Source organism: Balaenoptera acutorostrata, chromosome 6 (assembly GCF_949987535.1).
Source record: "Balaenoptera acutorostrata chromosome 6, mBalAcu1.1, whole genome shotgun sequence".
NCBI lineage: Eukaryota > Metazoa > Chordata > Mammalia > Artiodactyla > Balaenopteridae > Balaenoptera > Balaenoptera acutorostrata.
The window spans coordinates 105,444,524-105,470,428 of NC_080069.1; the positions used below are offsets into that span (position 1 = coordinate 105,444,524).

Here is a 25,905-nt window from a genome sequence, read left to right on the forward strand (position 1 = left end):
TTCTGTGGCTGCCCTCAGGGAAGGGCCTCAGCTCCTGACCCTTGCCTTTGCCTGCTCAGCTGTGCTCTGAAGCTCTTGTCTTCCCACCTGACGTGGCAAAACCCTGCCTGTCCTTTTAAGACTTTGCTCAAGTCAAATGCCTGGAACTTTCTGCAGGCCCGGCGAATCTCTCACACCATGGGGCTCCCACGCCCCAGATGGGTCCAGCACAGCTTGTATCACTCAGTGTCCTAAATGCCCATCTGCATTTCTTCCTCCTGGGCTTCCCCGGGGGCCTCCGGGGGCAGCTTTCAGTGTGGGTCCTTCTCAGACCAGTTGTCCAGTCAGGATCAGATGGGTGGCAGTCTGGCACCTTCTCCCGCCTCTTCTGGACTGGGCCAGGCTCAGAGGAGCTCAGTAGAAACGAGCTTCTTAGAAACCATCTCTCCCCGCTACATTACAGCGTGAGCCAGGGGATACCCCTTCGGGGCTGCCTGCACTCCTGCCAGTTTGCAAACGCAAATGCCCACAAAGCCCGAAAGATACGTTTATTTAGCATCGTGGAGATGAGCCAGACAGGCAGGTGGTAGGTGGTAGGGCCTGGGTCCAGCTGGAGAGCCCACGCCTCACGTACGGCAACTAGGTGGGGAGACGGGCTCAGCGTGGCCAGATCTCTGGACAGAACACATGCCAGAAATGAGAATTTTAATGTAAATTCTTTTGGCTTTAAACGTTGGTGACTAATTTGACTTTTTAAATCTGCCAAACAAAACATATCTGTGGGTCAGAGTCATTCCATGGGCGGCCAGTTTGCAACCCCGGTCTGTAAAATACAGTCCACATGCCTCAGCCTGGCACGGAGACCTTGCCTAGTCTGTTCCCAGGTCTCTGTTTCCATCTGTGCCCTCCTCTGCATTCCTGTGCTCAGGAGGCCACCTCACTCCCCTCTACTTGTCCCTCCTGGGGCAGCTCTGCCCACCTCCTCCTGACTTCCAGGCTCCCATCCCATGTGTGGCAGGCAGGGGAGGCTACCCTCTGTCTGTTTCCCCAAGTTTAGACTCGAGACCTCTTGCCTTTTCTTCCCAACCGCTGGGGATCAGCCTCAAGTTCCCTTTCCCAGCTGTTCCTGGGCTGGTTGTGGCCACCATCACTCCACCTGGGTCACTGTGGTGTCCTGCTAACAGCCATGCCTCTGTGTCTTTCTGCCCTCACCTGCCATCTACTCTGGCTGCCAAGGGCCTTGACAAAAATGAAACACTGACCATGTCACTCCCCACTGTATCTAAGGTCAAGGCCATAGCATCAAGGTCCTCCATAACCTGAGCCCCATAGCCCCCTTTCTTCTTTCTTTCTTCCCGGTCCTTTCATTCCAGCACAGTCTGCTCTTCTGCAACATCTCCTACCCTTTGCTCCTGCTGTTCTCTCTCCCTGGAATGCCTTTGCCAAAATCCAACCCAGTTTACAAGAGTAGCTCCAGTGCCCCCTCCTCCCAGAAGCCTTCCTTGATTTCTTCTGGTCAGAAGTGGTCTGTTTCTGCCCTGCCCCTCAGGGGGCACTTCCCATTATCCACTTGAGATTAGAGGGGCCCTGTCAGCACCTGCCTCTGCCACAAGATGGGCAGCTCCTGGAGATTAGAGCTCCAGGACCTGTCTGATCTGTGTCTGTGCTCCTTACTCCCACCACACAATTCCTAGCAAGGTACTAGTTTCTAGGAAGCAGTGTTGTCATTGGTGCTATAGCTGTCAGAATGGGGCTAGGTTATGCCACAGTAACAAAAGACCCTAAAAAGTAATGAGATCTTGGTAGCTCAGAACCACAAAGGTTCATTTATTTCTTAGTCCCACTACATGTCCATTGTGGGCCAGCTGGGGGCTCTGCTCTGTTCTGGACCCAGGCTTAAAGCAGCCATTGTCTGGAATGCTGCCAGCCAAGTGACAGAGGGAAAGACAGCTCTGGAGGGACTCATGTGCCAGCTGCAATCCACAAGTGAGATGTGTTAATTCCCTTCACAGTCACTGGCCAGGTTAGTCAGGTGGCCAGGTTAGTCAGGTGGCCCCGCCCAACCTCAGGGAGGTGGGGAAATGCCATCTCCCATGTGACAGAAGGGGGGATGAACCAGAAGAATTTGCTGAAGAGCATGAGTGACTTAGCCCAGTGTCAAATGAAAGAAGAGTCTTTTCTGGGCCCTGCGTCTGACCTCCCTCCACCAGTGTTCACTCCCCAAGGCCTAGGACTGTGTTAGCCACTCATGGATGTGTTAGTTAACTGAGGAGCGGACCTGCCCTTGCTCACTTTAAGACTCACTGGACCCAGGAGTTATTTATGCCCTTCACTGGGAGATGCCCAGTGAAGGGTAGTTGAATCTGAACCTTGAGGCGGGGCCAGCAGTCAGGATTCAGTGGGGAAAGCCTGGAGGGGCCATACTCTGGAAATGCTGGGAGTCCTCCCTGGGCCAGCTCCCTGCACAGTGAGAGGCCCCAGGGCCTCATGCCAGCCACAGACTCTGGTTTCCAGCTCAGCTGCTACTCAGCAATAGGTTCCTTGGCCTTGCTGTGCCTTAGTGTCCTCTTCTGTTAAAGGAGACATGCTCCCTGTCCTGGCCACCTCATAGGTGTGGGAACTGAAGGGGACAGTGTTGTGCAAGGAGAATGAGCTCAGCTCCTCAGGCTGGGAGTGGATCCAGGCTCCCTGACTTAATGGCTGTTGCACCTTGGGCAAACTGCTTGACCTCTCTGTGCCTCAGTTCTCACAATTGCAAATTCATGGGGTTATTCAATAGGATAATAATGTGTATAGAGTACTCAACATTGTACTTAGTAAATAATTCGCTGTTATTAGCAGTAATACTAGTATTGATAGTATAAAGTACCTCTTCAAGAGGAAAGAGTAGTAATAGTTTCTGCTATTTTCCCAGGTCTGAGGAATAAGCCAGTGTGATGTAGAGAAGAAGCAGGATAGAGAAGAAAGGTGGCACTGGGTGAGGTCTCAGAAGACATGGTTTCTAGTTGGTTCTCGGTTTTCTCCCCTGAGCTTCTTCTAGTACTGCCCCCCTAGAATCCAGGGACGTTGAGGATGTTATGAAATTTCTGAGTAACCTGCTTTTGGAAGACTTTTGTGGAAAAGATGTAAAAAACCACAGTTAGAAGTGGAGCCGCCATTTTGGAGCCGGTACCAAAGCAGGGCCAGGGCACTCCCTGCTGGTCATCATGGCTTGTCTCACATCCATCAAGGCAGACCTTCTGCCTTGAGGGTGTAGTTTCCTCTGCCAAGGGTCAGGCTCAGAGGACTCTGGCTTGGCCTTTTAGTAGCAGGAAAGAAAGGCAATTTTAAAACAAAAAATCAATGTTAGAATTGAACATTTTGAACTCATCTCATCTCAAAAAGGCAAGTAGATAATATCTTATGGGCCACGTCCGAGCAATTGCTGCTGGCTATTAGGAGTTCTGTGTTGAAGATTCTAAAGGGTGGCATGATTGATTATTGACGTCTGTCATGGATGTGGAAGTGGGCAGAGGAGCTCCACATGCTATAGATGTGGCACTCAGACCCCCTTATTTTATAGAGGGGCAAACAAAGGCCTGGGAAATGGAAGAGATTTGCCACTCCACCTCACAGCACCCGCCTCCCACCTGCTCCTGGAAGTAAAAAACAAGGAAGGAAAGCATTCCCAGGGATCTGGCCGGGACAGAATGCTAGTTAGAGCCATCCCTTTAAATGAGCTTGTGCCACAGTGTGCTTCTCTGCCCTGGTGGCTGGGCGCTGTGCAGTGAACATGTTCCCAGGGCACTTGGCAGGGGTGCGCAGGACTGTGGCCGGGCTCTGTTGCTGAATAGAATAGTGTTCCTGTTCGGTCACCCAGTGCTTTGCCATGAGGGAACGTCCTGCTTGCCTTTTCTCTGAGCTCCATCCGCCTGTTCCCACCCCAAAGTCCTCACTGGCCCTTTACCAGCCATCAGACAAACAGTGTTCCTAGTGACACAAACATTATCTGAGGCACTTCCCGTGGAGGAGCTTGGGTCTGGACACATGGATGGCATTTGGCAGCTTCTCAGACTAGTAGAGTCGAGAGGGGCATCAGTGCGCAGGAGGCTGGCTGCCAAGCTTGCAGTAGTTGCTGCTACTTTCCTGCTGCCCAGAAATTCTTTGTGCTGAAAAGGGTATCTCTCAGTCTTGAGAGACTGAGAAAAGGGTATCTCTCTCCTTTTTTAGCAAGAAGAGCAGAGACAATACTGACTGTGACAACTTTGTTGGATAAAACCAGAAGTGAAAGGCATCCCTAACTGATCACTGCACACTGTCCCAACAGTGTACCTCAGAATCCTTCTCAACACAGTATACTAGGAAGTCACTGCCAGTCAGCTAGAATTGAAAAATCTGAAGTAGAAACCTGCTCGTCAGCCTTGTCCTAGATGGTGAAGACAAGGCAAGCTGAGTTTACACCAAAAAGCATCCAGCCCATGGAGCATTTCCTGGAGGAATGGTGCAGAAGAGATGATGGAGTCTAAGTATTCACAACTTAGAGCATTTTGGTGGGATGGGACCAGGCAGACACATTCCAAGTAGCCCCAGCCAATACAGGAAAGTCACCAGGAGGTGATTTCAGCTCATAAAAGGGAGGACTCTGTGATTATGGGAAGTGTTTGGTAACTGAATACAGGCCTGTGAGGGAGTGAGTTCCTGTCCTGGAGATGGGTAAGCAGAGGAGGGTCACTGGACCAGGTACAGGAGGGAGAGTCAGTCAGCTGGGAGCCTGGATCCTGCAAGGATGTTTCAAGGCAGCGAGCTTTGGGCACCAGGGGTGGTGGTGTTTTCACACACACAGGGCTGCCCAGGGAGGAGGGGCAGGGAAAGAGGAGTCGGGGGCTCGGCCACAGCTCTGGAAGGAGCAACAGAAGAGCAGACAGCCATTCAGACACAGCCACGTGGGTTTTGGTCTCTTATAAACCCAGGCAGCGAAGGTGCCAGGTCCCGCTTCGTAGTGCCAGCTGATAGTTTCCTGTTTCAATCGGTGTTGGCAGGGCTTTGGGCCTGAGCGTGCCAGAACCTACACTCAGCTGTTTGCTGCAGCCACTCAGAAAGGAGGGTTCTGGCCTCCCTCTCAGGTGCGTCTTATCCCAGCTGCTGACTCTCCATCTGGTGGTCCAGGGTGGGATGGGGTTCCTGATTGGAGGGAACCCATGGAGATGGGAAAGGGCCCCTGGCCTGTAAGCCAAAAGCCCCGGGGTCTGCCCCGCTGTGGGGCTCAGGACGGGTCCCTTAACGTCTCTGAGCCATACTGTCTTCATTGATCAGTGGGTGTAATAAAGTCTGCCTGTTTTTCTAGTAGGATTGTTGAGGTCAGAGTGAAGTAATAGGTATGAAAGTGGTTTTGAGGGGGACAAAAAATGGAAAACAGATACCGGTGGTATTAGCCAAAGCCTTGGACGTTGACACATCCGGGGTTACCTCTGGAATGATAGGAAGCTGAAAGGCCAATGGCTTCAAACTTCTTTTCTTCAGTGTCTCCTAGAAGAATTTTGAGAAACTATATTCTCTTTCACATTTTTGAGTTGGCGTCTAACGTTTTCATTCAAAGTTTTGAGTAATTACAAAGGATATAATTTCTGATGTGTTGTATTTTTTTTTTAATGTGGCATTTTGGAAATAAAACTGAACCACTCTTTTAAGTGTATCCAAGGGAATCCAAACCCCACCGCTTTTTTTTTTAAATTATTTATTTATTTATTTATTTATTTTTGGCTGTGTTGGGTCTTTGTTGCTATGCAAGGGCTTTCTCTAGTTGCGGCAAGCGGGGGCCACTCTTCATCGCGGTGCGCGGGCCTCTCTTGTTGCGGAGCACAGGGTCCAGACACGCAGGCTCAGTAGTTGTGGCTCACGGGCCCAGCTGCTCCGTGGCATGTGGGATCCTCCCAGACCAGGGCCCGAACCCGTGTCCCCTGCATTGGCAGGCAGACTCTCAACCACTGCGCCACCAGGGAAGCCCCCCCCACCATCATCCATTTAAAAAACATATGAACAGGTTCATCTTTCACAGTCAGAAATTTTACATCTTTCCTTTTTCTCCTTGAACTCATATTTCCAGCCCGCTTCCCTCACAGGATTTTATCCTAATGTAATATATTTTTTATGCTTGAGAGTCTTTTATTGATCACTGTTTCACACTCATCTCCCACAACAAGATGTATGTAAATTGAAATAGAAATTTCTAAAAAATATGTTGGAATCATAAAGCTGTACATTTTAAAACTTTTTGTTCCCCCTGATGGAGTTGCTATTAGCATACAATTTGTCAAAAACAAATTTAGATAAATAGCAAACATAAAGGTAAAAATTATTGAAAATGCACCTCTTAATGAAATGGATGAGGCTTTATTTCTTCAATTGGCTCATGTTTCTGTGAATATATTTCTTATTGTTGAGCGAGACAAGATTCAGCATTCATTTAATTCCTTTTTTTCCATTTTCTTAAGTGTAAGTGCTTAGAAGGCTTGATCACATAAATAAAGAGCCAGGGGTGGATGCAGTCTCGTTTTATCAGTGTCACTCAATTCTTTGAACGCCTTCCAAGTTGTATGCCAAAAATCACACAGGGGTCTATCGTCAGATATTATTTTCAATGGTCTCTTCGCTGACAACTCTATTAGATTCTTCTTCAATTTTGTTGAAAGCAAAGAATTAGAAATCACCCAATTTACAAAAGAAATTATTCCCAGTCATTAGATCCACCCACTTTCTGAGTCCAACACAGTATCTCTTTGCCTGGAGCCCTGAGGTGTTCATCCCCCTTGGACAGCACCACGGCGGGATTAGGGGTGGGTGAAAGAACCATTGTGTTTGTTGTGTGGAGAAGGGTGACGGTGAGGAGAACCGGCTGAGTGGGGCCTCCCTGCCCTCCACGTTCTCTGGCCCATTGGTTTTAGGAAGAAATGCATTGGGAATTGATTCTCTTAAAATTCCCTGTGCTCATACATCCCCAGGGGATTTGTACTCTGCTTGGAAGACCGTGGTCCCGAGGACATTTGGTCTGAGTCCCAGCCCCAGGGAGCCTCAGGAAACCTACTTGTCCACGACTTACCTCTCCAGGCCCCCTGTTCCCCAGCAGGCCATGCGTGGGCCAGCTCTGCTGCTTCTTAGGACCAAGGGGACAGGGTGCTCCTGAGCACGTGATGTATGAACAGCGGCTCCCGAGACTCTGAGCTAAATACGGGACTGCCTGTTGTAAGGAGCCATCTGTCTGTCCCCCCACCTTGTGTTTTTCTTCTCTCCTTCACCTGCTCTGGATTTCTGCCTTGGTGCATTTTGTGTATCATGAAAGGTGGTGGAGCTGATCTGGAACTCGCTGGGTGCCAGTGATAGAGTTCAGGCATGCTGCCCACATTCCTCTTCTGCCTCCGTCTTCCCACTTCTCCCTCCAGTGGCTTCAGGAACTCCACCCACCTGCTCTCACCTGGCCTCACTTTGTCCAGTGCTCTTGGAAGGGAGCTTAAGCCAGGCTCTCTGCCAGGTGGTTACAGAAAATGCTAGACAGATGCTCTTCATCAGTGCCTGTGGATTCTTGTTGTGTCACTAGTGACAGCGGGATGGGGGAGAGGAAAAGGCTTGTGCTTGTATGCTGACGTGTCCTGCCAGCCATCCCAGGCAGTCACTCCCAAGGCTCTTGATAGGGCGCTCTGGGGGTCCTGTGGCGGTACCAGACCTGGTAGGGGGTTCTGCTGCCCTGCAGTGTTAGGAGGAGCCCCATGACTGAAGGGGGTTCCTTGGCATCCGGAGGTAACCTGGCATGGTGGCAGTAGGATGGCTCTGGATCCCTGAAGGCCAGCTTTGAGCCCAATTCCTCACTAGCCACTATCTGAGTGGCCCCAGCCCTGGACCACCTGGCCCCTAGGACTTTCAAGTTCATGGTTGAAGTGGCTGTTGAGTTGTCTCAACCACATGAGGACTTCTGGGAAGATGGAGGATGGAAATGAGACCTGGGTGTACTCGGTAACTGGTAGCCGTTAGCAGGCGCCCTTTCTTGGCATCCTCCCAGGGGCTGACTGTGTGGTGGTCACACCCATGGGCCCTGGAGCAGGACAGATCAGGTGAACTCTGGCCCGATGTGTTCCCCCTCATCTGAAAAATGGGGATAATAATCGCCTTTCTGTGCTGGATTTGTGAAGATGAACTGAGCCGATGCGGGAGAAGCCCCCGAGTCCAGAGCCCGCTCCCACTAGCTGGCTGTGTGAAGTGGGCAAGTTGCTGCTTCCGCACCGTGCAGTGGGGTGCAGTGGGGTGCACTGGGGTCAGAGGCCAACCTGTGCAGAGACGTTGGAGAGGCGCAAGTGAAATGAGTTGCAGCGCCTGCACTTAGTAGGCCGGGAGAGATGGAGACAAAGGACAGGAGGGTAGCCTGGGAACGCGGTGGAGTGAAGAAGCGGGCGGGGCAGGGAGTCAGGCAGCAGGGAGGGGGACCTTCTGAGAGGAGAGTCTCCGTCCGTGAGGGCCCTCCAGCACCCACTGCACCAACCTGGGGTACACGGTGGCCGTGGGCCAGGGGGACACAAGGCCACAGCACACGTGGGGTACATCCTCCCTGGAGGGTCATTTTGCTGGGAGGATTACAGGGAGAAATGTTAGGTTATAACCACATGATGGGTAACTTTATGTTACATCCATGTTATGAATCAGGACAGAGGAAACACAAAACTGCAGGGGAATCTGGGCCTGCGGCTGCTGTTCTGCCACACCCCAGCCTCCCTTGGGGAAGTATGGCCGCCCCTTAGCCAGCACAAGCTCTTTAGTGAAAAAGTGGACAGCGTGATCTTGTCCAACCCTCTCGTGTGTGGATGGGGAGACTGAGGCACTGAGAGGTCAGGAGACTGGCCAGCCCTAGACTCAGAGCCCTCCTCGCTGGGCCCCATCTTTAAGGGCTCTTTCTGATTTCTTGCTAGTTCAGATGGAAAAGCGCCGGAAGGCCGCCCTCACGGTGAATCTGTGCGAAGCCCGTATTCAGGGACCAAGCGTTGAGATATGCACCTGGTACATGATGGCTGAGGGGCAGGAGGACCTGATGGGACCAGCATGAGGGCGGGGGCGTGGCTGAGTGCAGCCGTCAGCTGCAGACCCCTGAGTATACAGGGCCTGCTAGCCTCTGCAGGGACACAGAGGTCACCTCTTCCACCCATCACTGCCACCGGTCAGCAAATCTTGAGCCTGCCCGGGACCCTGGAAGACGTGCTGCTGGAGGGATGGTAGAGCATGTGGGAATCTAGAAGTCAGGAATGTCGGGACCATTTCGGCAGCACTTGCTGTGGGGTGCAGCTCTGAAACAAGCCGAGGGGAGGAAGGAGTTCCGTGACCAAATTTGTTGGGAGACCTGGGGTTAACAGTCCGCTGGGTTCCTTTACTGCAGGACCTCTCCCAGCGGGCGCAGCTCCCGTGCATGGTGCCTCCCCAGTTGGGCCGCGCCTCCCCCTTGCTTGATCACAGGCTCCTCTCCCTGGGACGCATTCAGGAAGTTGGGTCCCAGAGCACTTTGGGGAAAGCTGACAGTAACAGCAGCTCTCCTTTACTGAGTGCTTGCTTTGTACTACGAACTGTGCTTCGTGGCCACAGTATTACTGCTCATATTATTGCTCGCCACCCCTCCTCCCCGCCCCCCGCCAACGAGGTGGGTAGCATTTTACTGTGTCCATTTTATAGAGAGGAAGCCTGAGGTGTGGGTGTTTCCATGACTTGTCCAGGGCCCCAGGCTGGTATGTGGTGAGCCGGGATTTGAACCCAGGCTTGCTGACACCGCTGCACTGTGGGGCTGCCACTCTGTTGCACTCTCCCCACGCACCAGCCTCCCTGCCCATCCAGCCCCTTCTGCAGGCAGAGCACCTGCAGCCTGGGGTCTTCGGGTGAGTGTGGGGCAGGCAGGGCCTTGAACTCAGGTGTCCCTCCTGCCAACACACAGGGCTCTGTCCTGAGACTCAGTGTGCCAAGCAAGGTGTCTGCTCTGCCCTGGGGCCAGGAGAGGGCCCGAGGCTGGTGAACTGTGCCCCTGTGATTCTCTGAATGGGTTGAGGCCTGTGAGCAAGGCTGCATGTACCCTTGGCTGTCTGTGGATTGAGGGAGAAGCCAGTGGGACTTGCCTGCTTATAAACAGTGTCAACTGGGTGGGTGAGTCGGGGACATCGCAGCCTGCAGGCTCTGTCCATCAGCCTACACTTACTGTATGGTTTGAGGAAAGACCTTGGGTATTAAGGGCAGTTGGAGAAACTGAGGCCCAGGTCTTGTGGCAGAGAGGGGTAGAGCTGGGGCTTAGAGACCTCATCCGGAAGTGCGTCAAGTCTAAACAAGTCTTCCCCATCACAGGCTGTGGCCTCGGTCCTTTGGGGAGAGACTCCCCCTTCCTCCCCTGGGCTGCCTGCCCCTCCACCTCCCCCCGTCTTTCCCTTCTCCTGCTCAAGGCCCCTGACTGTGGCCTCTTGCTACAGCCGTGTCAGGGTCCCACACTGTGCCCACCAGGTCCTGCACTTGGCCGTCGTAGCACAGCCACTCTGCACGTCCTCTTGCCTGGTGGCTTGTCTGCTTCCCATCAGACGGAGAGCAGCGATCGCGTCTTGCTTATGGTTGGGGCCTCGGTGCCGGGCATGTTGAAGATGCTCAATAAATTCCCGATCGGTTGAACGAGAATTAGCAGAAACCGTTGAAGTGCGGGTTGGAGGCCTAGGGAGGGAGTCCAGGTCTTTATTACTCGGTGACAGATGAGTAGAACAACAGGATGCCGTGAATTTACTGAGCCCCCGCTGTGTGCCAGTCACGGGACTAAAGACAGGGAAATATACACTCTGATCTTTGCCCTCTGTGTGTTTATATTTTTCCCAGTAAGACAAGGGTAACACATATAAAACCACTGAATAACAGGCTGCTAAATTCCATGCTGGTTTGGATGACAGCGTTCCCTTGAGTGACCCACAGTAGCAAAGTGGCACTGCCACCTGGGGGCCCGCTGACTCACAGGTTCTAGCTCATTCATCCTGATCTTGGTTATGAGACGCAGGTATCATAGTCCTGTTTTACAGGTGAGGAAGCTGAGGCTCGGACCGGAAAAGGAATGTTCCTGCGATCAAACAGCTAGGGGGTGGCAGCGCTGAGCGCATGGTCAGGCTCCGAGCCCAGTGCTCTTCTGCCTTAACCTGATACTTGGAATTCACACCCAGTAGCTGGGCCTCTGGCCCGAGGTCGGAGACCGCAGGCAGTGGGAGTTGACGATACTCCCAATCACCGACGGTCCGTGCTCGTGGTAGGAGTGTACTACTCATGCTTCGTTCAGTCTTCACATAGATGCTCTTATGTTATCCACAATCTTCCGATAAGGAGACTGAGGCCCGGCCAGTAAATGGTTGAGCTGAGACTCCATCCCAGGCCTGTCTGACTTCAAACCAGTGGTTCCCACGCCTGGTTGCTGGGCATCAGAATCCTCTGTGAATGCTTTGGGAAAAGGCAGATTCCTAGGCCCCTGGCCCTAGCCATTCTGGTACTGTTAGCCTGGAGTGGGGTCAGGGACTCTGTGTGTGTGCAAGCTCCCAGGTCGTTCTGTTAGGGATGCGGCCTGGGCCCAGGTGGTGGCAGGCCTGTGTGAGGGATGGGCAGGGCCTTCAACTCCTGGGGCCCTTGCCAGGCTGGGTCTCATGGGCTCTGCTTGCCTTCTGCCATGGGCCTTTGCCCTATGATGTGCATGGGTGGGCCCTGCCTTTGACTTATCTGGAATGCCTGCTGGGAACTCAGCCATTTCAGTCTACCTGCCTCTGGGAGAAGGGCCTGGCAGAGGGCTGGAGTCAGACATTCATACCATGTTGATCTCTGCACGTCTGAGGGATCAAGACGGCACCTCAACAGACAAGAGAGGTCCTCTCCTTGTCAGACACATCTGTAGTAGAGCTGGGCACTTCCTGATGGGGCGTGGGGCGAACTCTATGAGGTAGGTACTTTTAGCCCCATTTTACAGATGAGCAGACTGAGGCTTAGTGTGTTTAAGGAAATTACCAAGGTCATGCTGCTGGTAAGTGGCAGAACCCAGATATATGGTTTAAAGCCTGTCCTCTTAACCTCTGTCCATCCTGGCAGGGAGAGGAGTAGCTAGAAATTATTCTGTTGCACCTAAGTGATGAGTTCCTTACATGGATGCAATTTATTCCTTATCCTGAAATTCTTTTACATTCATCTCCTTTTTCCTTTCAAGGAATAACTGTGAGTTACCTAAGAAGTTACCCTTTCTGTCTTATAGATTTGGAAGCTGAGGCCCAGAGGCGGGAAGTGACTCGCCCAAGGTCACTCAGAAAATAGAGACAAAAACCTGAAATAGACCCCAGCCTCCTAGCCTCCAGCTCAGTGCTGTCTTTGCTGGTCCTTGCTGCCTCTTTGCTTGTGGGAGACGCGATAGCCCATGGGCACAGAGTTACCATTACCTGGAGGCATCACCAGGGGTCCTGGGGCCTCGTGGTTGCGCACGTTGGATGCTGGCTGACCAGTCCTTTCCTTTCCTGTTTTCTAGGGTCCTACGAGTGTGGAATCTGTGGCAAGAAGTACAAATATTACAACTGTTTCCAGACCCACGTACGGGCACACCGAGGTGAGTGGCGTGTCCCTGGGGCAGAGCTGAGGGGCCGCACCTCCCCATCCTCTGCCTGTTTTTCCACCTGGGCCCCTCCAGGGTGACCCCAGAGGCCCTCAGAGCTCTTTCTGCAGTAGGAGTGGGACCCGAAGAGGAAAGGAGAGGCCTCCTTAACTTGGGAGAGCACCCAGGGATGGGGGTGGGGTGGGGTGCAGCAGGATATGCCACCAGTGCCCCCTGTCTGCCCCGCACAGGCCCGCTTCCTCCCAAGGTGCTTCAGTGCTGTTCAGTGTCAGCGGTCCTTGCAGGGAAGGTGCTCGTGTGTCATCTCATGTGCTGCTCATGACAGCCCAGGGAGTGGGGCAGGGCGCTGTCTCCGTTCTGAAGATGAGGATGCTGAAGCTACGGGGACAGGAGGGATGGTGCCTGCCCCTCCCTGAGCCTGACCCTGGCAGGCAGGGAGGAAGGGCACCGGCTCAGGGCCCGACAGACAGCAGGGAACATGGGGAAGGCTTTGTGCCTGCACCTTGAGTGGGAGGAGAGCGTCCCTGGGCATGCGGTAGCGGCTTCTCCTGGCCTCCACCTGCCCGGCTTCTCTCTCTTTTGGTGCTGGCCCTTCCATTGGTCCACTCTGCTCACCTCCTTCTTCTCTCTCTCTCACAGACACAGAAGCCACCTCGGGGGAGGGAGCCTCCCAAGGCAGTGAGTATTTTCCCCTCCTCTTGGACTGTGCGGGCTGAGAGGGCCAGGGGTGGGAGGAGGAGGGAGAGCCAGAGCCAGGGGTGATGCTCTCAGCCCATCACCCCGACCTCAGGCGGCTTCTGGGAGGCCTCTTGCTGTGATGCAGGCTTTGGCTTTGGACGCAGCACCTCAGAGCAGCCTTTCCCAAAGTGCGCCCTGTGGCATAGGCATCCTGGGGGAAGTTAACAGGCATTCTGTCAATCAAGGGTTCTCTGGCCAGATAACCTGGGGAAACCTTGAGCTCTGCTAAGTTGAACATGTTTCTTTGCTGTAGACTTTTCACTGGCCCTTCACTGGCAAAATAAGCACATGTATCCTCAAGAAGGGTCCAGGGTATACACCATTTCCTCTGTTCTTTTGACTCCCGCTTGTGGGTCGGGGGCTCTGTAGCTGATGTTTGGGAAATGCTACTTCAGAGACTCATCCACCCATGGGCACGAAACCCTGGGGTGCGGTATCCCAGCACTTGGCATGTACAGGGCCTGGGCATCTGGGGATACTGTTCTGCTTGGCTACTTGCGGGCCCTGCTTGCCTTCCCTCCAGATCTAAACCCCACAGGGCTGGTAGGCAGCCAGCACGACAAACCTGAGCTCCGGAACCCAGCAGTTCCCCTCCCAGGTGCGTTATGTGCGCACTTCCATCCAAAGATGTGAATTAGGGTGTTCTTAGCACTATTCGTAACAGCTTCAAACTGGAAGCCACCCAAGTGCCCAGCACTAGTTGAACAGATAAGTGAGTCATGGTGTGTCCCACAAAGGACTGCAGTACAGCAGTGAGAGAGAAAGGCCGACAGCTACACACAGCAGCGTGGGTTACCCACAAACAGAACGTTAGCCAAAGGAGCCCGGCACAAAGAGTGCTTCCCCTAAGATCTGTGTATAGAAAGTACAAGAACAGGGGAAACTAATTCACGCTGGAAGAAGTCGGAGTCGTGGTGACCCTTGGGAAGGGGTTTCTGGGTTCTGTGATTTGAGTTGGGCACTGGTGACAGGTGTTTTCAGTTTTCAAAAATGTAACGAGCTGAACGTTTAGGATTTGTACATTTTTCTCCATCAGTGGTCAGCATATTTTTTGATAGGGGACCAGATAGAAAATATTTTAGACTCTGCAGGCTAGGTCGTCTCCATCACAGCTGCTCAGCTCTGCCATGGAGCACGAACACAGCCAGAGACGGTATGGAAATGGATTCCTTATCAAAACAGACAGTGGGCGGGCCATAGTTTGGCCACCCCTGTTCTGCATGCTTGGTATACCACCATGAAAAGTTTCTTAAAATAATAAATAGGGCTTCCCTGGTGGCGCAGTGGTTGAGAGTCTGCCTGCCAGTGCGGGGGACGCGGGTTCGAGCCCTGGTCTGGGAAGATCCCACATGCCGCGGAGCAACTGGGCCCGTGAGCCACAACTACTGAGCCTGCGCGTCTGGAGCCTGTGCTCCGCAACAGGGGAGCCCGCGATAGTGAGAGGCCCGCGCACCGCGATGAAGAGAGGCCCCCGCTCGCCACAGCTGGAGAGAGCCCTCGCGCGGGGACGAGGACCCAACACAGCCAAAGATAAATAAATAAATAAATTTATTAAAATAAATAAATAAATAAACAAACATGAACCACCCCCCGCCACCCCCCCTTAAAAGTCCAAAACAGAGTAGTTTGAGGAGGCAGGGTCTTAGTTGCCATTGGGTCCTAACAGCATTTCTTCTAAGGCACTTTCGCATCCACCCTCTCTTTGGATTCTTACACCACGTGAAAGGCCTGCAGGGCTGAGGCTACCCCTCCGTTTTCTGGAGAATCTGAGCCTCAGGTTGGCCAGACACCTGCCCGAGGGTCCTCGGCAGGAGGAATTCAGGGTCCTATGCCTCCTCCCCAAGCCCCACCCTGCCCCTGCCTGGCCCCGGGCTCCTTCTCCCTCAATAGCTCCCTTCTCTTCCGGCTCCCATCGCCTGCCTGTGGTCAGCCACACAGTTAAAGAACTTCCCTATTTATCTTTCCTTCTTTGGCTATTCTGGGCCCCTGGCCTCTCCAGCAGCCCCTCAATGATCCGTTATGCTCCGTCTGGCTTCCGCTGTTCCCGGAGTTTCACTGGTTGTGGAGGACTTCGTGACTGGGGGTATTTTTAGTCCCTCCATCACTTTTCCCTTCCTCTCTGCGGAATTCACTCCCCATGGCCAGTGTGCTCTGACTCTCCGTCCTGCCCCGCCGCCCTGCCCTGGGCCAGCAGTGCCTGCTCAGAAAGTCTGGCCTCCTCACACCCCAGCCTCGCGACAAGAGCCTGGCCATGGAGTCCTGTGGAGAATGTCAAGTCCAGCCTTGATCTTTTTGCAGATGAGGATACTGAGTTCCAGAGAGAAGTCATGCAGCTTGTTAGGGGCGGAGGTGGGCATAGAAACCAAGTCTCACACCTTCTAGTCCAGGAATCTTTCATTTATTTGTTAGAAAAATAGTACTGTCATACATAGAGGCATATACCCAGTTACCCATCTCTCAACTACGAACATAAAAGATTAACTCCGCATCGAGCTCTCTTGCCTTTGTTTAACAATAATATTAGATAACATTTACCAAGTATTTATTGTGTGTTAGGTGTTGTGCTCATTTATTCTTTATCACAATTCTGGAGATGAAGGAACATATCAGTCCTGTTTTACAGATGAGAAAATCGAGGTGCAGAGAGTTTAGGGCACGTGCCCAACATTAATGGCACCTGTAGGTGGTGGAGTTGAGTTTGAACTTGGGCAGCCTGACTCCAGAGCCTGCCTCCCCAGAGATTACTGGAGTCCCTGAGCTCTCTTGGGGTTCTGAAGATGTGGTTTCACTGACCAAAAAATCATTTTGCCTTTCTTCCTTTGGGGATAACTCTCTTGTCCTAATTCGCTCCTGCCTTAGGTGGGCCCGGGCATGTGGCCCTGTCCACATTGAGGAGACGTAGATCAGGATGTGGTGTGGAATTCGACAGAGCAGGGTGGGGCAATTCTCGGTGGCAGAAAGCTGGTGGTTCACCTTTTATTGGAGGTGGTAGATGTACGTGGCCCAGCTGGTAGGAGAGGCAGCGTGAGCAGAGATGAGACACATTGGGCAGGCAACTGCGGGGCGACCAGCACTGACCAGTATGGGAGAGGACTCACAGGGCAGGACCCCATCTGGAACCAGCAGACCCCAGTTGGGCTTGACTTCTCCACCTCTGTTCCCCCGGTGTCCAGCTCTGAGAAGGATTACGGTTCAGATGGGACATGATGGGGTAGCTTGTTGCCTGTGTTGGATTGCTGGCCATGGGGAAGGATCGAAGCCCGTGCCAGGCTTGGAATCCTGGAACTGCCAGCCTGGGAGAGGCCCCGGGAATCAGCTCATCTGCCACCACCCCCCCTCCCCAAACTAGGGGGGAAATGGGGATGCTGAATCCCGAGGTGGGGTTGTCACTTGCTGGCAGTCTGGGTGAGGCAGGCCGGGACCAAGACTCTCCTCCCCACGTCCCACCACCTTTACCCCGCCACTCCGTGGTGGGTCGGGGCAGGGGCATGGAGATGGGAGGGCCTGGTAGGATGGTGGATGCCTGAACCCTGCCTGGTCCCCACACCCTCAGAATGTCTGTGTGTACCTCGCCCGGAGACCAGGTCGTCTCTGTGGCCCTGCATCTGCCAGGCACGTCCAGGGACTGCAGGTGCCATGGAAGAGGTGGAGGCAGAGGCGGGAAGCTGGCTAATGCCATCTGTGTCCCTGAGTTCAGCTAAGCGGGGGCCAGAAACCCTCCCACAGAATCGCCTGGCACTGCAACCTTGGGATGGGGCGGTCACATCAGATCCTGTGTTTGGGTGCTGAGGAGCAAAAGAGGGGCCCAGAGGCTGGTACCCCAGCCCAGGAGCGGAGAGTGATTCATCCGGACAGAGAAGGACCATGTGCCCTGACTCAGCTGAGGCTTAGAGTTAAGTGAGTAGCTGGATGCTGGCTATTCCCTGCCCCACTGTACAGCCTTGAGCAAGCCACCCAACCTCCCTGTGCTGGGCATCCTCGGGAAGCTGGGGTGGACGGGCCATCCCTAGATCAGCCCAAGGAGCACACACACAAGGTCTTTGCTAGTCCAAACGTTGGAGGGGCTGCCGATGTGGCAAAGGCACTGTCCTGTACGAGTCCAGCCTCAGACTTTGGAGAGGCCTAGGGGATCATCCAAACTCAGGCCCTGTCATTGTTTATTGCTGTGTCACACATTTCCCCAAAACTTACTGACTTGTAAAGCGACAGGCATTGATTATGTTACCGCTCCTGTGGTCAGAATCTGAGTGTGGCTTCACCTGGTCCTCTGGCTCTGGGTCTCTCACGAGGCTGCAGTCAAGGCCAGGGCTGTGGTCTTATCTCACAGCTCAGCCGGGGAAGGGACTGCCTCTGTACGTACTCCCATGTTTGTTCGCAGGATCCATCCTTCCCAAGCTGTTGGGCTGAGGGCCTCAGTTCCCCCACTGGCTGTTCACCAGAGGCTGCCAAGTGGGTCTCTACGTGAGGCAGCCTGCAACAGGGCAGCTAGCAAGACCGAGATGGTGTGAGCAAGGCCAAAGTCGTAGTCTTCTTGTGACATCACTTAACACTAAGCCATGGCTGAGTCAGGGCACATGGTCCTTCTCTGTCCAGATGAATCACTCTCCACTCCTGGGCTGGGGTACCAGCCTCCTGGCCCTCTTTTGCTCCTCACCTTACTGCGTTGTCTCTGTTAGGAGCAAGTCAGCGGGTCCAGCCGAGACATTGCACAGGACGGGAACGCCAGTAGCCAGGGTCATTCAGAACCATCCGTGATGGGCCTCACCCAGGCCCCCCTTGCTGTGGGGCTTCCAGCAGGTCCCTTCTGCTCCTCAGTAGACTCAAGTGTTAAGTGGGTTATTACCTCCTCCCTCGATTGCAAGGCCGAATGGAGGGAATGCTGGGGGAGCTCCTGGCCTGGCCCCTAGCAGTGCAGCCAACACCCAGGAAGCTGTAGCTGGGTGATTGTTATTCTCACATAACGAAGGAAGTCATGAACCAGGCCCTTAGGGGCTCAGCTCACGTTGGGTAGGATTGGGAGTGCCTTTGAAAATCACTTCAAGGCTCCCTGGTCTCCTTGTGTAGAAGACTCCTAACACCCCAGGAACTATTCTCCATGGAGTCACCAGTTGGGCCCAGTCTGGCCCACACCACCTCCCCCAGTCCCAAGTGACTGAAGCCCTGGTAACCACGTGTCTTTCCATCCCCCGCAGACAACTTCAGGTACACGTGTGACATCTGCGGGAAGAAGTACAAATACTACAGCTGTTTCCAGGAGCACCGAGACCTGCACGCAGTGGATGGTGAGTCAGGCCCCTCACTCCTCAGGAGCAGGGTCACATAAAGAGACCCCCCTCCAGGGCTGCTTATGGGGCCCAGGGCCCACCCACAGCTTCCCCACCTTCTTCCTACCCAGGGAAGGTCAGGCAGCAGGCAGACCACGAGTGGAGTGACGAACCTCCGAGGATTCTGGGCTAGAGAAGGTCCCCATCATATTCCATGTGTATTTCTGATGAGGGTAGCCCAAGTGAAATTGCCGTTTTTGTAGGTCAAAATCAGTCGAATATCAGCAATTTTATACCGATTTATTTTATGATTTCATGTTGAGTATTCACACGCTCTGGTGAAATTAAACCAATTTTTTTAAATGAATGATGATATTTTAGCATCTTAGATTATAGAGTTAGAAATTAGAAAGATAAATTTAGGTAATTTATTTTTGGAATCTTGAGAATCCTAGAAATAGGGTCTTTGACTGGGAAAGGCTCCGGAGGTCTCCCTCTGCAGCCCCGCACCCCAAGCCCGTGTCAGGCTGTGACAGCCAGGCCTTACCACCTATCGCCTCTGGTCCATCCTTCCTCTCACCTCCTTTTTCTTTCCCCACCCCGCCACCTCTTCCTTTTTTTCTCCTGCCCTGGTCCCTCGAGCGGCTGGCGGTGATCCAGAAACAGGCCAGCCAGAAAGCGTCTTCCTGCCCTGGGGTGGGCCCTCGCCTGTGGGGGGGATGAGGAATGGAGCGATGTACCCTCCTGTGGCCCTTGGTGTCCTGGGCGGCCACAGTGGCTGAGGCAGCTGTCCTGGGCCCCAAAGGCAAGCTTGCTGGGACAGAGGCTGGGAGCATTGGGCAGAGGCAGCTATGGGCAGGGACTAACAGGGCTCCTGTTTGCTTCTTTCCTTCTGCGGCTGCCGCCTCCCGCCCGGGCGCAGTGTTTAGTGTGGAAGGGGCCCCTGAGAATCGGGCAGGTAAGTCCTTGGTCGCTGCCCACCTCCCTGTTCCAACCTGAGCTCTGAGACCTGGTTACCAGGGCACTAAGGGCCGTGTGTTCTCCCACAGACCCCTTCGACCAAGGTGTCGTGGCCACTGACGAGGTGAAGGAGGAGCCCCCGGAACCATTCCAGAAAATCGGGCCAAGTATGCAGGCCTCTCTCTGGGGCCGGGGCTGGGTGGGGAGACAGGTGGGGGTGGCTGAGGGCGGCAGGGCGAGTCCCACCACTGGAAGGGGGCAGCGTTGCTAATCCTGCAGCAACAGCTCTGGCCAGTGAGGCACTGGCCTCCTTGTACCTCACTTTGCCCACCTGTCAAATGGGTCAGTCACTCTTAGGCCTTGCTTTTGGGAAGCAGCAGGACAGCACAGGGTCCAGGTCAGGGCAGTGAAGGTAGCACAGGCTTGGTGCCCAGTATTAGCCATCCTGAGCCTTGGCTCCTCACCTGTGGAGTAAGGGTGACACTTCCCCGCAGGTTTGTTGGGGGATTAAATGAGATCATGGATATAAATCACCTATTAATTAGCACAGTGCCTGGTACATAGTAGGTGCTCGCAAAATACTGTCGTTATTGTTGTCAGAAGGGGTTTATCAGCAAATGAAGCTCTCCGGGGGAGCTACATGCAGATGCTCTGTCCTCATCCCAGTAAACCCCTGAGAGCAGGAGACACGCACTTGACCTGACTATTTGCAACGCACTGGTATTGAGTATTGTGGGAACACAGCAGTGAGCAAGACAGATGTGGCCCTGCCTTGGGTAGTTCACACACAAAGGGGGCAGTAGGTCAGTAAGCAGGTAGTTACAACATAGAAGCCCAGGGAGCAGTGGGGCTGGGAGGCAACTGACCAGCCTTGGGAATCCGTGAGGCTTCTGCATGGGGATGAGGGTGGGGATGAGCCCCTGTATCCCACATGAAGGCAGGAGAGCTGCACTTGTTCCAGGAACTGAAAGGCAAATCGATTCTGAGTTCAGGTCTTAGAGAGCCTTGAAAACCAGAAGAAGGCAGTTAGATTTCATCCTGAGGGGAATGAGCCAGAGTTTACTCAGTGGAGAAGGGACTTGATCAGATTTGTGTTTTAGGAAGACAGTTTGGCTGCTGCAGGGAGTGTGGATTTGGGTCGGTGTGGAGGTTGGTTCTCGCAAGTGAGACTGGTCCAGCCCTTCAGGAATTTGCATGCTTGCTTCTTGCTCTCTATTTTCCATGCCACTCTTACTACCCAGCAAGAAGAGACCTTTATTGGCTCTACCTGTTGCAATAAGGATTAAGGCAGCTTGTGAAAATATACATACAAACGTAGATTGAAAGGATGAGGAAGTTTAGGGAAGGAGAGTCAAGGGAGCTGGAACAGTGAAGCCAGAGACAAGCCTCAGAGGGCGGGACTTGGTCTCGGCCCTTGGAAGGCATTGGATGGTCCCCTGAGTGTTCTTCCTCCTTCCTCGTAGGAGATGATTCTCTCCTTTTCTTTACCTCTTAAAGCACTCAGGAAACTGGAGATGTGATAATGTCTGTAAATATGATGTAAAAATAATGTCTGTATGACAGCACTTGTCATATGCAATGGTAAACATTCAATAAACAGTAACATTAAAATAATCTTGAAGTGGGGGCTTCCCTGGTGGTCCAGTGGTTAAGACTTCGCCTTCCAATGCAGGGGGTGTGGGTTCGATCCCTGGTCAGGGAACTAAGATCTCACATGCCTCAGGCACAAAAAACCAAAACATAAAACCGAAGCAATACTGTAACAAATTCAATAAAGACTTTAAAAATGGTCCACATCAAAAAAAAAAAAATCTTTAAAACAAAAAAAATAATAATCTTGAAGTGAAGAAAATGATGATATCCTTAACACTAAAACTGTCAGAAGGTAGACTGTGGGAAAACCCAGATGTGAATCAGACATGTTCCATGACGGACATTCACAGACCAATGCAGGACAGGGACATTGGGATCTGTGAAACTCACCCCCTCCCGCTTCAATGCTATCTGCCAGCAGCCCCAGCATAGCACCACCCCTTCCATCTGTAGCATCATAATTATCAAAATAGAATACAGACAACATAGGCTATAGAATCAGACAAGCCCAGGTTTGAATGCTGACATCACCAATTTACTAGCTACTTACCCCCACTGAGTGTCCTTTGATTCTTGTATAAGTTGGGAATAAGAACATCTATCTGTTCTTCAGGGCTGTTGGAGGATGCCTGTGTCAAGTGTCTAGCCCAGCACCAGGCTCGTATTTAGGGCTTAACGAATGAGCGATGTTGCTGAGAGATAGTCAAGAGTGAGAGCTTTAGAGCCATCCCACAGATGAACCCCAGCTCTATACTTAATGCCTGTGTGATGTCCTGCAAGTTTTATAATCTCTCTAATCACAGTAATGACAGTAAAACTCACCTCTCAGGATTGTAGTGGAGATTAGATGAGATTATATTTGTAAAGGAATTAGTATAGTCCTTGACATTTACATGGAAAGCATTAAACAAGTGGTACCTATTAATTATCCAGAAAGGTACAGAGCAAGATGAAACTTGTTCTCTATATCAGTAACTACGTCTGACAGACAGCCAGTGCTAGGACCCAGGAGGAATTATCACAAATTATATGGGGTAGGGAATTGCATTGAGAAAACTGACTGAGTTTGGCTCCCAGCTTGATGCCATGGAAATGAGATGTCTATAAGAGTATGAGGCTGTTCCTTGTTACCACTCAGCAACTGCCTTGTGAGGTCAGAATCCTGCTTCTTGGGCTTCTGCCACTTTTTGTAAGCTGGCCAGTGCCACAGAACCCTGATAGTGATGAGGCACAGAATAAGGGGAGCTAGTAGAGGTACAGTGCACTGTGGAGGGACTAGTCCCCACAAGTAGAGCTCTGTAGGTCAGGGGAAGAGGAGAAACAGTGGCAGCAGGGCATGCTGGGAAGTACGCCTTCCACATCCTTGTCAGCTGAGCAAATTGGAGAATTAAGTACTCAAGGAGGAGGAAGCCAGAGCCAGGACAGAGCAGAGGAATCCTGCTAGAAGGAGGGAGTTGGTCTAAGAGGCCCTGTGTGTCAACTTGCTCTTCGGCTGCAGATCTGAGAATTACTCCCATGGTAATGGTCTACCATGATAATGGGGGGATGATCGAAGACAATTCGTTCAAGTCTATTGAAACAGTGTAAATCTGGATTTATTTATAGGTTACTTGAGTTTTATACCTGGATAAGGAAGAGTGACTTGAAAGGTAAAAAAAAAATAAGAAAATAAAACTTGGGAACTATGAAAATTCCACATGACAAGAAAGGAATTTAAGAGACTTAGAGGAAAATGATCTACCACAGAGTCTAGAAGGAAATGCTGTTTGGCAACCACAGTCAAGTATGAGAAAATATCACCTTAGTTCCCTGAGGCTGCCATAACAAAGTACCATAGACTGGGTGACTTAAATAACAGAAATTTATTTTCTCACAGTTCTGGAGGCTGAAGTCAAAATCAGGGTGCCAGTATGGTTGAGTTCTGGTCCAATGACCCTCTTTCTGGCTGTACTCTGACATGGTGAGGAGAAAAAGGGAACAAACTCTCTGGTGCCTCTTGTTATAAGGTCTCTAATCCCATCATGAGGGACCCCACCCCCATCCTCATGACTTCATCTAACCTAATTACTTCCCAAAGGCCCCATCTCCAAATAGCATCGCATTGGGAGACAGGACATCAACATCTGAATTTGGGGGGGAAACAATTCAGTCCATAGCATGACCTCTGTAAAAAAGGAAGCTGTATGGTGAAAAAGCAACAAGATAAGATGAAAAGGCAAAGAGAGAGGAGTGAGATGAGAAGAATTGGAGAGAAGCAGAAAGTATAAGAACAGAATTAAAACCTGCATTGTAGATAGTAAAGAGCAGAGTTGATCTGCAGAAATGGAATTAATAATGTGAAGGACAAACTTGAACAGATGAGCTTAATAATCAGAAAACATGATAAATATGGAGAATGGGGAAACAGTTCCAGATAATTGGTGGGACAGAAACAATACTCCAAAGATACAATAGAAGAAAAAATTGCTCAGCTAAAGGAAGACCTATATGTCAGGTAGAATCAATAAAAAAAGACCCATAACTAAATAGATATTAGTGGCTCTTTAAACTATAAATATAAGGGGGAAAACTATACAGGTACCTAGACATAAAAAAGCAAGTTACTTACAAATGATTTCAAGGTGGACTTGCATCAGACTTCCCTGCAATACTAAATGCTGAAAGATCATGGAATAAGTTCTGAAGGGAAAAAGGTATAATCTAAGAATTTTATATCTAGACAAATTGTGATTTATGTGTTAAAAAAAAAAAGCAAGGGCTCAAAAACATGCTATTTCTCCTATATACCCAACTTCAAAAAATTACTTAAAGATGTACTCCAATGAACTGAGTGGTTGAACACATTTAAGGGCTCAATTATGAGGCATTAATTCATAGTAAAAGAGGACTTGTGAATACTGAAGCCAGGTAAACTAGAAGTAAGTTTAAGTTTAAAATGTTGCAAATCTGATTATAAAATTGAATGCAAAAAAAAGAGATCATTCTAAAATATTGAAAATGAATGTTAAAAACCAGGAAGGAAGGAATAGGTGAAGGATACAATAAAGTAGGTTAAACCAGTCCTGCTTATAGTGTGGTCCCCAGACCAGCAGCATAAGCATCTCCTAAAAGCTTATTAAAAATGTAAATTCTCAGGCCCCACACCAGACCTGTGGAATCAGAATCTCCAAGGTGGGGCTCAGGTGTCTGTGTTGTAACAATCTTTCTAGATGATTCTTATTTAGGCTAAAGTTTGAGAGGCACTGAGTTAAACTACCTTTCTCAATGGTAATAGATATGAAAATATCATTTCGTGCTTGACTATAAAAATTAGAGACATGTATCTTATATACTGTCTAGAACAATGGAAAATATTGGAAAATGCTGGATATTGGAGAATAATGGAAAGGCAAAGAAAAGAGTTCATACATCAAACAACTGAAAACTAAGGGAATAAACCAGAAAGGGTATAGGATGAAAAGAAAAGAATCGTAAGACAAGTAAAACCAAGTCAGTAATAGCAATAAAAGCAAATGGCATAATTTCCTTTATTAGAAGACAAAGATTCTCAGGTTAACTTAAAAGAATCCAATTATGAATGGTTTATTAGAGACATACTTAGTTAATTCCTTGTCTTTTACTCTTCTCTTTCCCATGGAGCTCTTTCCTACTCCCTTAACTAAATTGAATTCCCTATTAGGATTGTCATAGCACTGTGTCTCCTTAAGACTACCCATTGTGTTTGCAGTTTTAGATTTGTTTGTGTGATTATTTGATTTTTCTTTCTCCTTTTCCAGACTGTAAGTTCCTTGAAGGCAGGGACCATTGCTCAACATTTTGTGCCAGCATTTAGCACAGTACCTGTTTGATGAATGCAAGTACAAGAAAATTTAGGGAAATGGCTTTAGGGACATGTGAACAAGTAGAAGGATCTAACAAAGTAATTATCAAGAACTAATAATATTAATACCAGACGAACTAATAAAACAGTGTAATTAAAAGTTAGAGTGGTGGTTCTTAACTTTCTAACCCTTGAGGATTTTCTTCAGGACCTGTTAAAACACAGTTTGCTGGATCCCATCCTTAGGATTTTTCTTTCAGAATGTCTGAAAAAAGTGCTGAGAATTTGCATTTCTAACAGGTTCCCAGGCAATGCTGATGCCACTAGCCCAGGGACCACGCTTTGAGAACTGCTGTGTTAGAAAATAGTGTAATGTTAACAAAGGATATGGTTCAAAGTGGAGGTTTTGATCTCATGAGCCTATCTGCATCAAACAACATTATATCTAAATATACAAAATAAATTCAGAAACACAATGAACTGGAAGGATTGATCACAACATTTAGTCTTTGACAGAGCAAGGAGAGAAATAAAGGTTATATAGAGTTTGAATAATACAATTAATACAGCTGATCTAACAACTTCAGAGCCTACAAAGAGCAATAATATATCTTTACCAGTGGTCATGAATCAGTTAACAAAAATTATTTAGCTACCAAAATTTTTAAAGCTTCTATATTGCAAGAAAAGAACATAAACAGACTAAGAAACCAATTGAGAAAAGATACTTGTAACATGTCGAACGAAATGTTGATGCCCTTAATCTATAGAGTTCTTAGCGATTTTAAAAAGGTAAACATGCCTATAGAAACATTGACTGTAAACACAAATAGGAAAGTCACAAAAGAAAAACTGTAGTTCATTAATCCTCAAAAATAGTCAGCTTCCTTAGAACTCAAAGAAATGGAAAATAAAACCAGCAGTGCAATGTATTTCTCCCTATCAGG

General features: G+C 50.5%; 1 protein-coding gene across 7 annotated transcripts in view; it reads left to right on the top strand.

Moving 5' to 3' along the window:
• Window positions 1–25,905, top strand: part of ZNF618 (zinc finger protein 618) — a 180,128-nt gene that overhangs the window by 118,036 nt on the left and 36,187 nt on the right. For 6 of the 7 annotated variants that reach the window (XM_057549352.1, XM_057549356.1, XM_057549353.1 and 3 more), the window contains exons 4-8: window positions 12,500–12,577; window positions 13,223–13,261; window positions 18,514–18,603; window positions 19,508–19,543; window positions 19,635–19,712. In XM_057549352.1, the coding sequence (XP_057405335.1) occupies window positions 12,500–12,577; window positions 13,223–13,261; window positions 18,514–18,603; window positions 19,508–19,543; window positions 19,635–19,712 (321 nt within the window). The remainder of the gene's footprint in view (window positions 1–12,499; window positions 12,578–13,222; window positions 13,262–18,513; window positions 18,604–19,507; window positions 19,544–19,634; window positions 19,713–25,905) is intronic. The other variant, XM_057549355.1, reaches the window with a different exon arrangement.